The sequence below is a fragment of the Cucumis melo genome, chromosome 2 (genome assembly GCF_025177605.1).
Source record: "Cucumis melo cultivar AY chromosome 2, USDA_Cmelo_AY_1.0, whole genome shotgun sequence".
In the NCBI taxonomy this organism is placed as follows: Eukaryota; Viridiplantae; Streptophyta; class Magnoliopsida; order Cucurbitales; family Cucurbitaceae; genus Cucumis; species Cucumis melo.
The window spans coordinates 14,263,502-14,277,512 of NC_066858.1; the positions used below are offsets into that span (position 1 = coordinate 14,263,502).

The window sequence follows — 14,011 nt, forward strand, 5'->3', positions numbered from 1 at the left end:
AAAAGGAAATCCACTATGAAAAAATTGTTATAATCACACAAAACAATTCTTTTTTTTTTTTTTTAATCCTAATTACAATAAAACTCTCTCAAAGTTTCTATATTTCTCTAAAAATATTTTGACTACTCACCCAAATATTTAGCTCTCCAACTAGAGAACACATATGCTCCAATTTTATAAGCCCTTGGCATGGTATGCATCCTAATTCTTATATTTAAATGATGTGAGACAACCTATACATACCTAATATTTTGCCAAAACCAAACATTTTGGTCTCCCATAACATGATGGGATTGTATGTAATGTGATAAAGAAAAACTAATGTTTATAGTAAGCGTTTCGAGTCCGATTTGCAATGTAGAACTCATTCTATTCCAACCTTATCGATTTAACCTTTTTATTATTATTATTTTTCACATCTCACATTGTCATTTTTGTTATGTATTTGATTATTCACGTTTTCCAGCATTTCTAGGTGTAATTAGATTTCAACTATGGAAACACCATCCATATATTTAAAACTAAAAAGATGAAAGAAATATATGTGTATATATATATTGATGTTAAGAAGTTGAATGCGTTGGGCACATAATTATGTTGGAAGAAAGAAGAAGAAAGAAAGCGTTAAGAAGAGAGGAAGAAGCAGATGGAACTTGGAAGTCGGTGGGACTAAAAGACACGTTTGAGAAGGCGTAGACCATATAACCGTTACACAAACACACACACACGGTTTAGACGCCGTGGGGGACGGGGGTTGGGTTTTACACGAAAACGGAATTCAACAAAACGGAACGTTGTTTACTCTTACTGGGACCCACACACACCAGATTGCTTTCTTTATTTTTATTCTTTAAAATCGTATTTTGACACGTGTCATCCTCTCCGAAGCTCCTCCCAATATGAGACTCAAAAACTCCAATTTTGTCATTTTTTGAAGTTTGTCAACAACAACAACAGAAATAAAATTTTAAAAAAATATCATTGGTCTTTTCTCTACTTCATTCATTCATTCATCCATCCATTCTTCCTTTCCAATTTCTTTTAACTCTCCCTTATTACGCTTTTCTCCTTATATTCGATATTTTTCAAATTTGTGAAATAAACACTTGAATTTTGTAAATCAAAATTTAAAAACAGATAAAAAAAAAACATGTATTTGATAACTCAACCCTTCAAAATATTGTGTTTAATAAATGAGAAAAAGATCCATAATGTGGCTGAATTTTCAATATTGTATATAGGACGTTACTAAACTTGAAAATTTGGTGCATGCCTTAGCCTTAGAATCTATGATGATCCAATTTTTCAACTAAAGAGACGCGGCATTTTGTTTGAGAAGCAGGGGTATTTTAGGGATTCAGATAGTACAATTTTCAAGAATAGACAAAGAATGGCCTACTTTCCATTTTTCTTTTCCCCCAACACATTCAGCGTCCAAACGCCTTAGATCTCTCCCACCCCCTCTCTCTCTCTCTCTCAACAAATCCCCTGCCTTAGAACTCTCTCAGTTCGTGATCCTTCAACCCAAATCAATTACACTCTCCTCTATTATGAAATTCTTCACTTTCCCTTTTCTCTTTTCCCTTTTTCTTTTTCTTCATCTCCATTCTTCTTCTGCCTCTAACCATTCTTCCCATCTCCACTCACTACGCTTCCATGGTATCGTATTACTCTGTTTTTCCCTTTTCATTCTTCTTTCCCTTTTTCCTACTTCTTTAACTGTTTTATTGCTCTCTTGTTTCTTTTTGCAGCAGTTGGCCGAGGAGACTTCGTTAGTGTGGTGGAACTCTGGAAGGCAGCCGGGAGGAATCTGGTGGAATCCATCGTTGATAATTCCTCTCTGATTTTGGCTGAGACTAGAACGTACAGGAAAGACCCACTTAATAATTTTCAGCGCTATACTGGTGGTTGGAATATTAAAAATAAGCATTACTGGGCTGTGAGTTTCTTTCTAATCTACATTTGTTTTAATGTATCTCTGTGTTTTGTACGTTCTGTACATTGTGTATAACGGCTACCAACTGGTCTTTTTTTCTTTTCCTTTTTGGGTTTTGATTTAAACTCGGTTCTGAATTTAATATTCTATTTGCTCCTTCCCCACTTGCTCTGTTCTTGTTAAATATCAATTCTTTTTCCAGTTTGTTGTTAGTTTGCTTTTAGGGTTTTTTTTTTTTTTTTTTTTTGCCATACCTGAACTTCTGATGTTATGATTCAATACCAATATAGTTTGCCTTGGTGGGTCATTGAGAAAGATTTAGAATGTATTGAATCAAAGAAGAGGGAAGGGAAGAGGAGCTTTTGATTTTAACAAATGTTTGTAAATCTATAAGAGTAGGTCCCTATTGGTGGTGATAATTTTATTTAAAGGCTTTGCTGCGTATGTTTCTTAGGATTGTCTTTTTTAAGTTTGATTTATATGATATATCGTTCTTTATTTTATTTCAAATGTTATTGAAGTATTTGTTTCTTTACTGTATTTTGTGAACTAATTTGTTATTGTGTTCTTACTTTTGTTCTCATCATTGTCTTGTTCTCTGCAGTCTGTTGCCTTTACAGCAGCTCCTTTCTTTGTCATCGCTGGGATTTGGTTCATTGTTTTTGGATTGAGTTTGTTTCTAATTTGCCTATGCTATTGCTGTTGTCGAAGGGAGCCTTATGGCTATTCTCGATTGGCTTATGCTCTTTCTCTCATTTTTCTTATCCTTTTTACCATTGCAGCTATGTAAGATCTTGCTCAATTTGTATTTCTTTTTCGTCTCAGCTTTCTCTATGTGGTTGAGTATTTTAGAAGTTTCTTTTTCAAATTTTAACTTTTGGTTTTCAGTGTTGGGTGCATTGTTTTATACACGGGTCAGGGGAAGTTTCACAGCATCACAACAAGGACACTGGACTATGTAGTGGGTCAAGCTGATGACACTGTTGTCAATCTTCACAATGTGTCGGATTACCTTAGTGCAGCTAAGAAGATAGGAGTTGCAACAGCATTTCTTTCTCCTGATATCCAGACAAAAATTGATGACATTGATAGAAAGCTTAACTCTTCTGCTACTACTCTTTCTGAGAAGACGGGAGAGAATTCCGAGAATATCCAATATGTGCTTGATCATATGTAAGTTGACTCTGTTTTAGTTATAATATGTATGGTGCTTGCTTAATTGGACATTAATGGTTTCATTCATCCTATTTTGCACTACAGAAGGCTTGCTCTTATAATTCTAGCTGCCGTTATGCTCCTTCTGGCATTTCTTGGATTCTGTAAGTGTTTTATATTTCTCAATACTTGAAGATGCAAATGAAGCTTTATTCAAATCCAGTAGAGCTCATTGTTATTAATTTCTGTGTTTGTTCCGGTAATTCGTTGCAGTATTTTCCATTCTTGGGATGCAGTCTCTTGTATACTCGTAAGTTTATATCTCAAATTAAACTGATATTTCAAATTGGTTGGGATATTTGAATCATATATTCTTCTGCGCAAAAGATCCATCGTGATAAACACTTAGTTCTCTGATGACTGCAGCTTGGTGATCATTGGTTGGATTCTTGTTGCTGGCACATTCATTTTGTGTGGTGTTTTTCTTCTCCTCCATAAGTACGTTTGTTTCTTTTTGAGTATTATATTGTTTCTTATGTTCCTTCAATTTTCATCATAATATGTGTAAATTGCGTTTGATCTAGTATTAAGAACGCTACTGCCATGCAAATCTGCTAACTTCTTTTCTTAATACACATCAGTGTCGTAGCAGATACATGTGTGTCGATGAATGAGTGGGTTCAAAACCCAACTGCCCATACAGCTCTAGATGATATTCTACCATGTGTGGACAATGCCACTGCGCAAGAAACTCTCACACAATCAAAGAATGTGGCATTTCAACTTGTTGATGTGGTCAACAATGTCATCACTGGAATCGCCAATGGTAACTTCCCACCAAGTGCTGGAGCACCCTTCTATTTTAATCAATCTGGTCCATCAATGCCCATCCTCTGCAACCCATTTTATTCAAATCTTACCGATCGATTATGCGCATCGGGTGAAGTAGAACTGGGGAATGCTACTGTGGTAAGAAATTTTTTTATTGCCCAAGTCCCATTTTGTGTGATAATTACTTTACAAAGAGTGGACTGTCATATTCTCCTTAAAGTTTGTGTTCTATCTAGCTTTTGTTGGAATATGTTATCTAGTGCTCTAAATCAACAAGCACAAGGTCTCACTATCTTATACAAACACTCTAAGGTGTCATTTATCCTTCTAACCTTATTAGCGCGTTTAAGATCTTTGTTGTTTACTTTTTCTCGTTCTCTTTATGTCTATTTCACAACAGTTTTCATGGTTCATTTTTCGTATATCTTTATGCCAGTCAGCAAAGTGGTTCCTTAACTGTTAGGGGGAGGAATTGTTAATATTTTCTTCATTGTGGACCTCACTAATTCTTAAGCATCTTGAAATCTTTTTTCCTTATACAAAAACTTGTGCTCCCCCTATTCAGATATCTGCCAAACAACCTCTGTCGTTCTAATCATATAAACTTCTTTTATTCCATCAAATAATATTTCATAACTCATTTCTTGCAGGTCTGGAGGAACTTCGTTTGCGAAGCTTCAGCATCTGGTATTTGTACAACTCCTGGCCGGCTAACCCCAACTTACTACGGTCAAATGACTGCTGCTGTAAATGTAACTTTTGGTTTGTACAAGTATGGTCCATACTTGGTTAGTTTGCAAGATTGCTCTTTTGTGCGGCAAACATTCACAGACATACAAAATAACTATTGTCCTGGATTGCGTCGATATACACAATGGATCTATATTGGATTGGTTCTGGTGTCTGCAGCCGTGATGCTGTCATTAATTTTCTGGGTAATCTACGCCAGAGAACGACGACACCGTGTATATACAAAGAGCCATATGGGCCAGTGATATCGAAGAGAAGGGTTGTAAGAATCATACATCCATGTATGCTTGTTGTAGGTACATTTTATACTGAGTTATGTCTCACACATATTTGAACATTACATTAGATTAGAGCTTATTTATTTTTGTAGAATATCAAATATGTTTGTTTTCCCCTAGCTATGATATTCTTCAAACCTGAATCTGAATACTGTTGATGTGATGCTTTGTGTAGATAGAGATAATAGTTAAAGGAAAGGATTTTTTGGGTTGGTTGCTTTGTTTGTTATTTTTCTTATGAGAATAGACGTGAGACTGGAAGAGTTTCTCTTATGACGAGGGTTAGATATAGGGACACGTAGATATAAACTTGAAAGTTTATATAATGTTTTTAGAGGATAATTATTTAAATGGAATGATAGAATATATTAGAGGTCCCACAAACAAACCGACATTTTGTTTTGGCAAAACTAAAAAATCGGAATATTTATTGAATTATTGTCTATTCGTATGAAGGAGGAGAGTGTGGGTCTACAAATCTTCAATTTGATCCCACTTTGCCGCTTGGCCCTCCAAATATCATATATTTACATCTTCTTCATTTCTATTTTTATTTTTTTATTTTTTTATTTTTTTATTTTTTTATTTTTTTATTTTTTACAAAAGAGGATGAAAGAAATATATATATATATATTAAAAATGAGCACACTTAAAGTGGAAGTGAGATATTGAGGATTACAATCTTTATCAATCATTAAAGTTGGAATAAAATCCCTTAATTATAAACTCTTCCCCACTAAGCAAATTATCCCACGATATAATTTTTTGGGATCAAAAGTTATATCTTCCACTTTTGGATTTAATCATCTTCCTAAGTATTGGACCACAATTCTAAATTCCACCCTCCATTCTTTCCTTTATTTTCTTCTCTTGCAACTAAAATCTAAACTTTATCCTTAACTTTACCCATATCTCTAAGTACTTCTTCGTAAATTTGATTGTCATTGTGCAAGAAAAAAATTCGATATTCGCGTGACAATAATAACAATAAATTTATAATTTGGATGAGAGAAACTATAAAACAAAGAAAAGAATTTGATGTCGGAGTAAAAAACAAAAAACTCTTTAATGAAGAAGAATTTAAAAAGTTTTTATTTTCATATTAAGATCAAGTTACCTCATATGAAATTATAATAATAATGTATCTATCTATAAAAAAAATAACTTTAACTTTACTTTATCCTCTTCGAATAGATGTAAATTTAATTTCTGGCTAATCCAGTTCACATACAACATTAATCATCATCATTATTTGAAGTACTTTTATCTTAAAAAGTTCAACTAATCTAAAACTATGTTGTCTAAAATGAAATGACGTTACTTTATCTTACCTCACATTAAGTTATCAAAGCTGTATCTTGTCCATCCTTAAATCTATATAATTTGAATGGAAGTTATAAATTTTAGTTGACATTTTCAAATGAAAGAAAGAAAAAAGAAAAGTAAAACAAAACAAAATATCTCTTAATTCCCAAATCTTCGGAAAGTTGTAGAAAGTCTAGAATTGAATTACATCCAACCATTACTCAAACTAACAAAAAAAAAAAAAAAAAAAAAAAAGAATTATTTCCATAATTCATATTCCAACCAACCAAACAAATTATAGTTAAAAAAAATTAAAATTGAAAGAAATTCGAAAATAATATAAATAAATTTCAAAACTCAATATAAAAATAGTTAAAAAAGAAAGAACCTCAAACTCCAAAACACCAATCTTGTTCCACACAGTTTTCCCTAAAAATCAGTCCACGAGAAAGAATTAATCACTCCCAAATTTTCAATTCAATGGCCTCAAAATCTGGATCCTCCACTCACAAATTCCCGTCCACCGCTGGTTCACGGAAGTGTCTCTGTTCTCCTACCACCCATCCAGGCTCTTTCCGCTGCAGTTTTCACCGCACCCGCCACAAGATCTCTTCCACTAGGTCTTCATCTTCTGCGGAGTTGGAGCTTGCCAAGGCTAATGCCTTGAGAGCATTTCTGCTCCAGATGATTAAGCCGTCCAGTAACGATGTTCAACGCCGGAGGAATTTTCATCCTCGACCTTCCAGGTTTTGTTTGATGAACGATCATGGAACTGGATTGACTGTTTCTTGAAATCCATTTTTTTAGTTGGTTAATCAGTCGTACGTACGTAGTAGATCTGGATATGTCTGTTTTTGTTCGTGATTTCGATCTTCTTCCGTCGCTGAATTTCCAGATGAGTTTGTAGATACAGTACTCTGTTTGTGTACAGATCATTTCGAGAGGGCATTGGATCGATCTTGATGACTCTACAAGTCTTTCTTGAAATAGAATTAGTTTCTTTTCTTTTTTTTTTTTTTTTTTTGCATCTTTTCCTTTGTTTCTTCTTCTCTGATTCTTGCAACTGGAAAATGCAAGCGAAGTCGTAATAAACGGATGGTGATTCATTACATCTTGAAATGTTAACTTTCTTGATTTCTTTATCAAGAACTTCAACAAATTATATTCTTGGGAATATATTCCAATTTTTTTGGGAATCTTTCTCTGTTTTTGATAGAGATTTTGAAGTATGGTTGCAATCTATGTATCCTTCAATGGAATCATACTATAATTTGATATTGTTGAAGAACACTATTAATTTCGCATTTAAATTTTACTTTGCTTAAGCTTTAAGCAAGTTTTGTTGTTAATACTGTTTAATTTTCTTCATTTCATTGCTCACAAGTTTAGTGTTTTATTGAAGTTGTCCACAAATTTGCATATCTAATTAATCATCTTTCTAATTTTGTTTCTAAGATTGATTGGGTTTCTAAATTTTTTATTTCATATTAATTAAAACTAAGTTAATATTCTATGATCATTTATTACACATTAATTAAGAATTAAAGTCCTTCCTTACTATATACATCACATTTAAGTTTTGTTGAAGAGAAATAGAACAAGATAAATATCAACCAAACATCTAATTTTTAACTTTGAGACTATCCATAGATTACTTAAATTCATTTGAATTTATCTTTTATTATATTCTTCAAGTTTAAATAAATGGATTTTGACATTTTCAAATATAGTAAAATAAACTAAAATATTTATAATCTATAGCAAAATTTTGTTATAATTTTGTAAATTGTTTCTCAAATTTACTATTTTTAATAATTTTCCTTTTTTATATATACATAAGTTTACTATTCGAACATACCATTTTTTTTTAATATCAAATTATCAATACAACAACCAAATTACAAAATTTGCTATAATATGTAATCATGTAATTTGGTTAAACAATCTCAAAATGACAATACCCTTATAGTTTTCATATAAAACGAATCTTAACTTCCACGAATCTTAAAACATTCAAATTGTTGTATTTTCAAAATATACGATGACGTATTACTTTGTCATTGCTTTGTCGTTTTTCGTCTCTTTCTTGTCACTCGTAATCAATATGTTTCATTGAACCATATTTTATTAACAAATTTCAACAAGTATTAGTATTGTTGGCCCCCACAAAATATGCTAATTAACCCAATAATAAGATGGAATAATATTCTTATAGTGACAAAGATGTTTCAGAAACATTTTTTGTATTTGGGGCATGCTAAGATAGACTTTGACTTATTCCAACAACAACATGGCCTTGATCAAAGTATCAAATACCCCAATAATATCAATCAAAATTATTAGAAGATTCAAAGTGAAAAAAAGTGGTCAAACTTTTTATTTTTCTTTGATAGAGACTTGATGACAGAATTCCTTATGTTCACATCACTTCTCTTCTTATTTAATGGCTAGAGAGAAAAAACACATTTCATTATTTAGGGTTTCAATTCTTAATAACATTGCCTCTATTGGACTACATTGTTTTGAATTTTAAAATATGAAAATTGAATTACAAAGTTGGATGGAATGACTAATTAAATCTTACACTAAATTTTTTTCTTGTGCTTTTTAAATTTTGTTTGTCGAAAATAGAAATCATATATGTTTGGTGATTAATTTTATAAAGAGTATTTTATTTTTAAAAGCTTTTTTGTTTTATTTTCAATTTTTCCTCGAGAATTACAAATGTCTGACATTCTCGATTAGTTATTTTCCATAGATGTCCGATTATACGACTTCGATTATTGACAAGGTTGCCCTCCAATTTTGATCACAAACTTTTTTCTTCATTTTTGAAAAGACAAAAAGGTCAATCAATAAGACATTTCCAAGGACTTTCTTTCTTAAGGACAACATTTGCAATTAATGTCACCCCCATCAATTAGGTTTTGAAGAGTCCACTCCTCTACATACTACACTACAATAAATTATTTGTTGAACAATAGACCATAAATTTTCCCATGTTTTTAACTTCAAAAATCTTATATGAAACATATGGTTTCATGATTCTGCAAAGTAATATCTACTTCTAGAACTATTTGTAATTAAGATGCATATTATAATGTTTAGGTCATTGGAGAATCCAAAAAGTAATGAGAATGGATTCTATTAAAGAAAATTATATATAAGAAAGGAACCCATGTGATGGTTAATTCAATATTAAACTTCAAAAGTTGTTTGAGAAAAATCAACACCATGTGATTCCCTAAAGTCTTGTTGTTTAAACAATAAATTAGTCTATTAAATGTTATTAATATATAAAAAAAAATAGTGAAACTTAATTCATTAATTCTATGTATATCTCAAGAATTAACTCCGATCAAGATTGTTCGAGAAAAACAAAATTTTAAAGTTTTTTAAAAGTGCATTACTTAAACTGTGTCTTTTTGTCATTTTCGAATTGATCAACCATGAACAAAGTTATTAATAAAAGTTATATTTTATGGTATGCATCTAAATATATGAAAAACATATACAATGACATTGTCAACGTTAAACAATGGTTGATTGATACCAAAGTATAGGCTATTACCATTAAAAGCATTTCTTTTTCTAAAAAAAAAAAAAAAAGAGAGGAAATTCTATGGTCCCATATTACCAAATTTTAGTGGCAAAATATTGATAAGCTCAACCACTAAATAATGTTTTATTTAATGTCAATTTGTAGCATAATAACACTTCCATTTATATTTTTATAATCTTAGTATTTAATTGTTTTTTTGTATAAAAGGAAATTGATCCTTGAAATAGTTGAAAGAATTTAAGATGTTTTTTCTTTATCATGAATTAATTTAAAAATGGTTAACATAACTAAAATTAAATAGATTTTAATCCAAATTAGAGACAATAGATCCCAATTGCTTCAACGTCAACCAATGTTGGAGGTGACAAGGATTTCTCTTTTTTATTCTCTATTTTACTTTATTATATAATGTTATTTGATAATGTAGGAGTAGGGGATTTCGAGGTTGATATCTTAATATTTATTATTATATGAATTTATAAAAATGCAAATTATATTTTAAAATTTTCTTTTGGATTTATAGAAAATATTTATAAAATATAGTAAAATTGTAAATCTTGTATTGATAGATATTAATAAAAGTCTATTGATATTGATAGAATCTGAGAATTTTGCTATATTTTGTTTGTTGTGTTATATTTGAAAATTCTCTATTATTTCAAAAGTGTTTAGTTTTGTATGAAAGATAAAATTTGTTTTGCTTTCATTAAACTTTAAAAAAAAAATTAAAAAGAGTTAAAAAGATACTTAAGTGTTAAGTTTATAAATATAGAATGTTAATATTTTATTGAAAAATAACTATAAAACTAGAATTTAAAAAAAAAAGATTTAAAACACTAAAATTGTTGGAAGTTTTCTTTTAATTGTTTGAAGTTTTAAAATTTTCTTATTGATAAAAATAAACTATAAAAGATAGACCAACTTCATATGTTCTAGAATTAAATATACAAATTGAGATTGAAGGAGAAATTGAGTCGGTTTATAGGTCAAAGGATCTTCTAATAATACATATAAATTTTGAGGGGATAAGGTAGATAGACCTCTAGAGTTTAGGGATGAGACTAATAAAAACTATATACAATTTTGTGAAATTTAGCACGTCTTCTAAATCTTAGAAGAAACTTAAATTAACATCAGTGAAGGAAATTACAGAGTTAAGAAAATTTAAGAATAATGTGGTTACAAGCTACTACCTATACAATATAAAATCAACTCGTATATCTTAAAATGTAAGCCCAAATAAAAATTCATTCATTCAATTTGATTAACAAAAGTTTCATAGTTACAATGTGTAAATAAACAAAGAAAGGAAGAAAGGAGAGAGGAGGTCGACCCAAGCGTTTTTGTGAGTTTAATAATTCTACGTTTTTATTTTATTAAATTTGATTTAGTTTAAAAACAAAAATCCACTTAGACAAGTTTTTAAGTTCAATCATAGGCACCGACAAATTGTCCAGTCATATTTTTGTTTGTATTGTTAGTGTTGAGGAACTTAATAAACCTATTTTTCAATACATAGAAACTAAAAATATCCTTTTTTTAAAATTCAATGACCAAACGCACCAAATGATGAAAACTTCATAACTAAAAGATTATTTTTCCCAAAACAAATTATAGCATTGAAATTAGTATTTTTTTTTTAAGTACAATAGTAGTAAAATAGATTTAAAAGCTACAAAACTTTGCGGTCGCACTAACACATTCATATGTTAGGTTAAGTTATGGTAACTTTGACAACATTAAAATTAATTGAAGATTATATTCATTGTACTCCTAACGACATACAAATTAGACAAACATTTTTATTTTCTATATTGATTGGGTGACATTTAGTTACGTTGCTCTCCAATAATTTTACCAACAAAAAAGTCCCTTTTTCGACATGTTGCCTCAATTTACTAATTAGTGAAAACAAAAACAAACAAAATAATAACATATATACACGAAAGGGATTTGAATGGTTTAAAATTACTTTATAATTAAATATTTGACTTTTAAATGCAAATTTCATTCTAGTAAAATTATGAAAAAATCTTTGATTCTATCGATATCAATGATAAACATTGATAGGCATCGATATACCCTATATCGATAGACTTCTATCAATTGATAGATACCAATAGATTTCTATTAATTTATAACAAGGTCATTAATAGATACTGATAGAAGTGTATATGAGTCAAACGATGTCTATCATTAATAGAATCTAAAATTTTATTATATTTTGGTTCATTTTACTCTATTTGAGAATAGTTCTAAAATCTATTTTAAATCATTAAAAATTTAAAAAAGTAACTTTATTTATTTGAAAAAAGTGCTTTCAAAATATCTCAAAATAAAAAAAAATATATATATTTACAAATATAGCAAAATTCTAGAATCTATCAATAATAGATATTGATACCAATATTGTCACTATATCCACCCATGGTATCTACCAGTGGTATGACATTTGAAATTTAGTATTTAAAGTTTAGATTTAGGGTGTCTATTAATATTAATATACATCTATAAAAATTTACTAGTGATCTATATTTATAAATATTATCAACATTTTTGACATTTGAACTAATTTCTCTTGCTTCCTTATTGTAGAAGCATTAGGCACTTAAAAATAATAGGGCATCATATCATAGTTTCAATTCTAAAAAAAAGATGGATACAATATAATTCATAGTCATGATAATGCCAATTAAAATGAAAGAAAGATGCCACTCCAATAACATCACCAGCCTGTGACCTTTCTTTAATTTAATTTTGTGTCTCCCCAACATAAAATTGAATGGTCTTTGGTGTGTTTCTTTTTATTATTATTATTATTATTATTATTCAAAAAGAAAAAGGGCAAAGGGAACACAATTTGGGACTTGGGAGAGATAAAAAAGCACCACTACTTGTCTAAAGCTATGATGCCCTATCCCCTAAATAAAGGACCCCTTTTGTTGGTTCCTTCTCCATTAACAAATTAAGGGGAAAAAAAAAAGTTAATGTTTAAATTTGTATAAATGCCTAAATATTATTGTATGGTGCCAACTTAATGTCTAATCTTTATCACTCACAAAACAAATTTAACTTTTGATTAGTTTTATGTATATGTATAAGAAAATATAATTCAATGTTAATAATACAAATGGTATACAGACTAGATGACTAAAAATTATAAAAGATAATATGTAAATATATACATACACAAACACAGATAGAAAATAATTGTATAATATTTGACCTTTAGAAGTCTAAGTATTGAAGCTGCGGTCAGCGCACGCACTTGACGCCAATCGTTGAATGTACAACCTTAACTATTTTTTTTATTTTATTTTTTTTTTAAAAAAATATAATTAATTACAAATATTTGCTTCAATTCACTTTTAATTTAATAACAACAATAATTTTACACTAATCTTTTTGTTTGCTTCTAAATTTTTGTTTTCTGTTTTTAGAAAACAAAATATATTTTTTTATGTTTTTCTATTTTCTTTTGTAATTTTAAAAGTAAACAATTTCTTTTTTAAAAAAAAAGGAAAAATACATAAATTAATTTTTAAAAACAAAAACAAATGGGTTAGCAAATAAGCCTTTAATCATTAGTTATTGTATTTTAAATTTTATAATAATTTAGTCCATAAACTTGATAGCGTAACAATTTAGTCATTGCTCTTTAAAATTGGTAACGAATAAGTCCTACATAAATTTGTTTTAAGATAGCCCATATATAATTCAAAGTTTACATCACAAAAAATGAAAATTGACGTCCAATTTGTTAGGAACTAAATTGTTACAAATCTAAAATGAACAAAAATCAAATTGTTTAAAACTAAATTCAAGGATTTAAGTTGTTATAAGATCAAAAGTATATAAACTTTTATGTACGTAAAATGTTTTATTTTTCCTCTTCTTAAAATGGAAGTATTTTGATAATTTTGAGTTGTAAGGAAGATTTATGAAAACGATGCAATGACTATTTAATTTGGAACATTATGGAAATGTTGAATCTCGATTTTTGTTCGTACGTTATTTTCACCCATTTATGTCTCAACTTTTTTTCTTTTCTTAATTTTAAGAAACATCCATTTTACAAATAATTTTCAAGCATTTAAGAAACGTCAACAAGAAAAAAAATATATATATATATATATATATATATATGGTAACTTTTATTTTTAAAGGAACTACTTCATATTTAATTTAATTATT

The 14,011-nt window shown here is 29.2% G+C and overlaps 2 protein-coding genes across 3 annotated transcripts; both read left to right on the forward strand.

The window, feature by feature from the left end:
- Positions 1-1,380: 1,380 nt before the first annotated feature.
- Positions 1,381-5,166, forward strand: LOC103487395 (uncharacterized). 2 transcript variants are annotated; one of them, XM_008445695.3, is made up of 9 exons: positions 1,381-1,659; positions 1,755-1,939; positions 2,541-2,722; positions 2,825-3,109; positions 3,197-3,255; positions 3,365-3,401; positions 3,518-3,589; positions 3,733-4,060; positions 4,573-5,166. In XM_008445695.3, the coding sequence occupies exons 1-9, from the start codon at positions 1,551-1,553 to the stop codon at positions 4,915-4,917; spliced, it is 1,602 nt and encodes a 533-aa protein (XP_008443917.2). In that variant the 5' UTR covers positions 1,381-1,550; the 3' UTR covers positions 4,918-5,166. The 2 variants fall into 2 exon arrangements, with proteins under 2 accessions (XP_008443917.2, XP_008443916.2); XM_008445694.3 differs by having other exon boundaries at positions 1,406-1,659; positions 1,752-1,939.
- Positions 5,167-6,536: 1,370 nt separating this feature from the next.
- Positions 6,537-7,451, forward strand: LOC103487396 (uncharacterized). Its single transcript, XM_008445696.3, has one exon. It carries the CDS (start codon positions 6,736-6,738, stop codon positions 7,045-7,047), a length of 312 nt encoding a protein of 103 aa, XP_008443918.1. The 5' UTR covers positions 6,537-6,735; the 3' UTR covers positions 7,048-7,451.
- The last annotated feature ends 6,560 nt before the right edge of the window (positions 7,452-14,011 follow it).

Coding starts and splice junctions, on each gene's coding strand:
- LOC103487395 (XM_008445694.3), top strand. CDS start 1,551: ATGAAATTCTTCACTTTCCCTTTTCTCTTTTCCCTTTTTCTTTTTCTT. Junction 2,723..2,824: donor CTTTTTACCATTGCAGCTAT/GTAAGATCTTGC, acceptor TTTGGTTTTCAG/TGTTGGGTGCATTGTTTTAT. Junction 3,256..3,364: donor TCTGGCATTTCTTGGATTCT/GTAAGTGTTTTA, acceptor AATTCGTTGCAG/TATTTTCCATTCTTGGGATG.
- LOC103487396 (XM_008445696.3), top strand. CDS start 6,736: ATGGCCTCAAAATCTGGATCCTCCACTCACAAATTCCCGTCCACCGCT.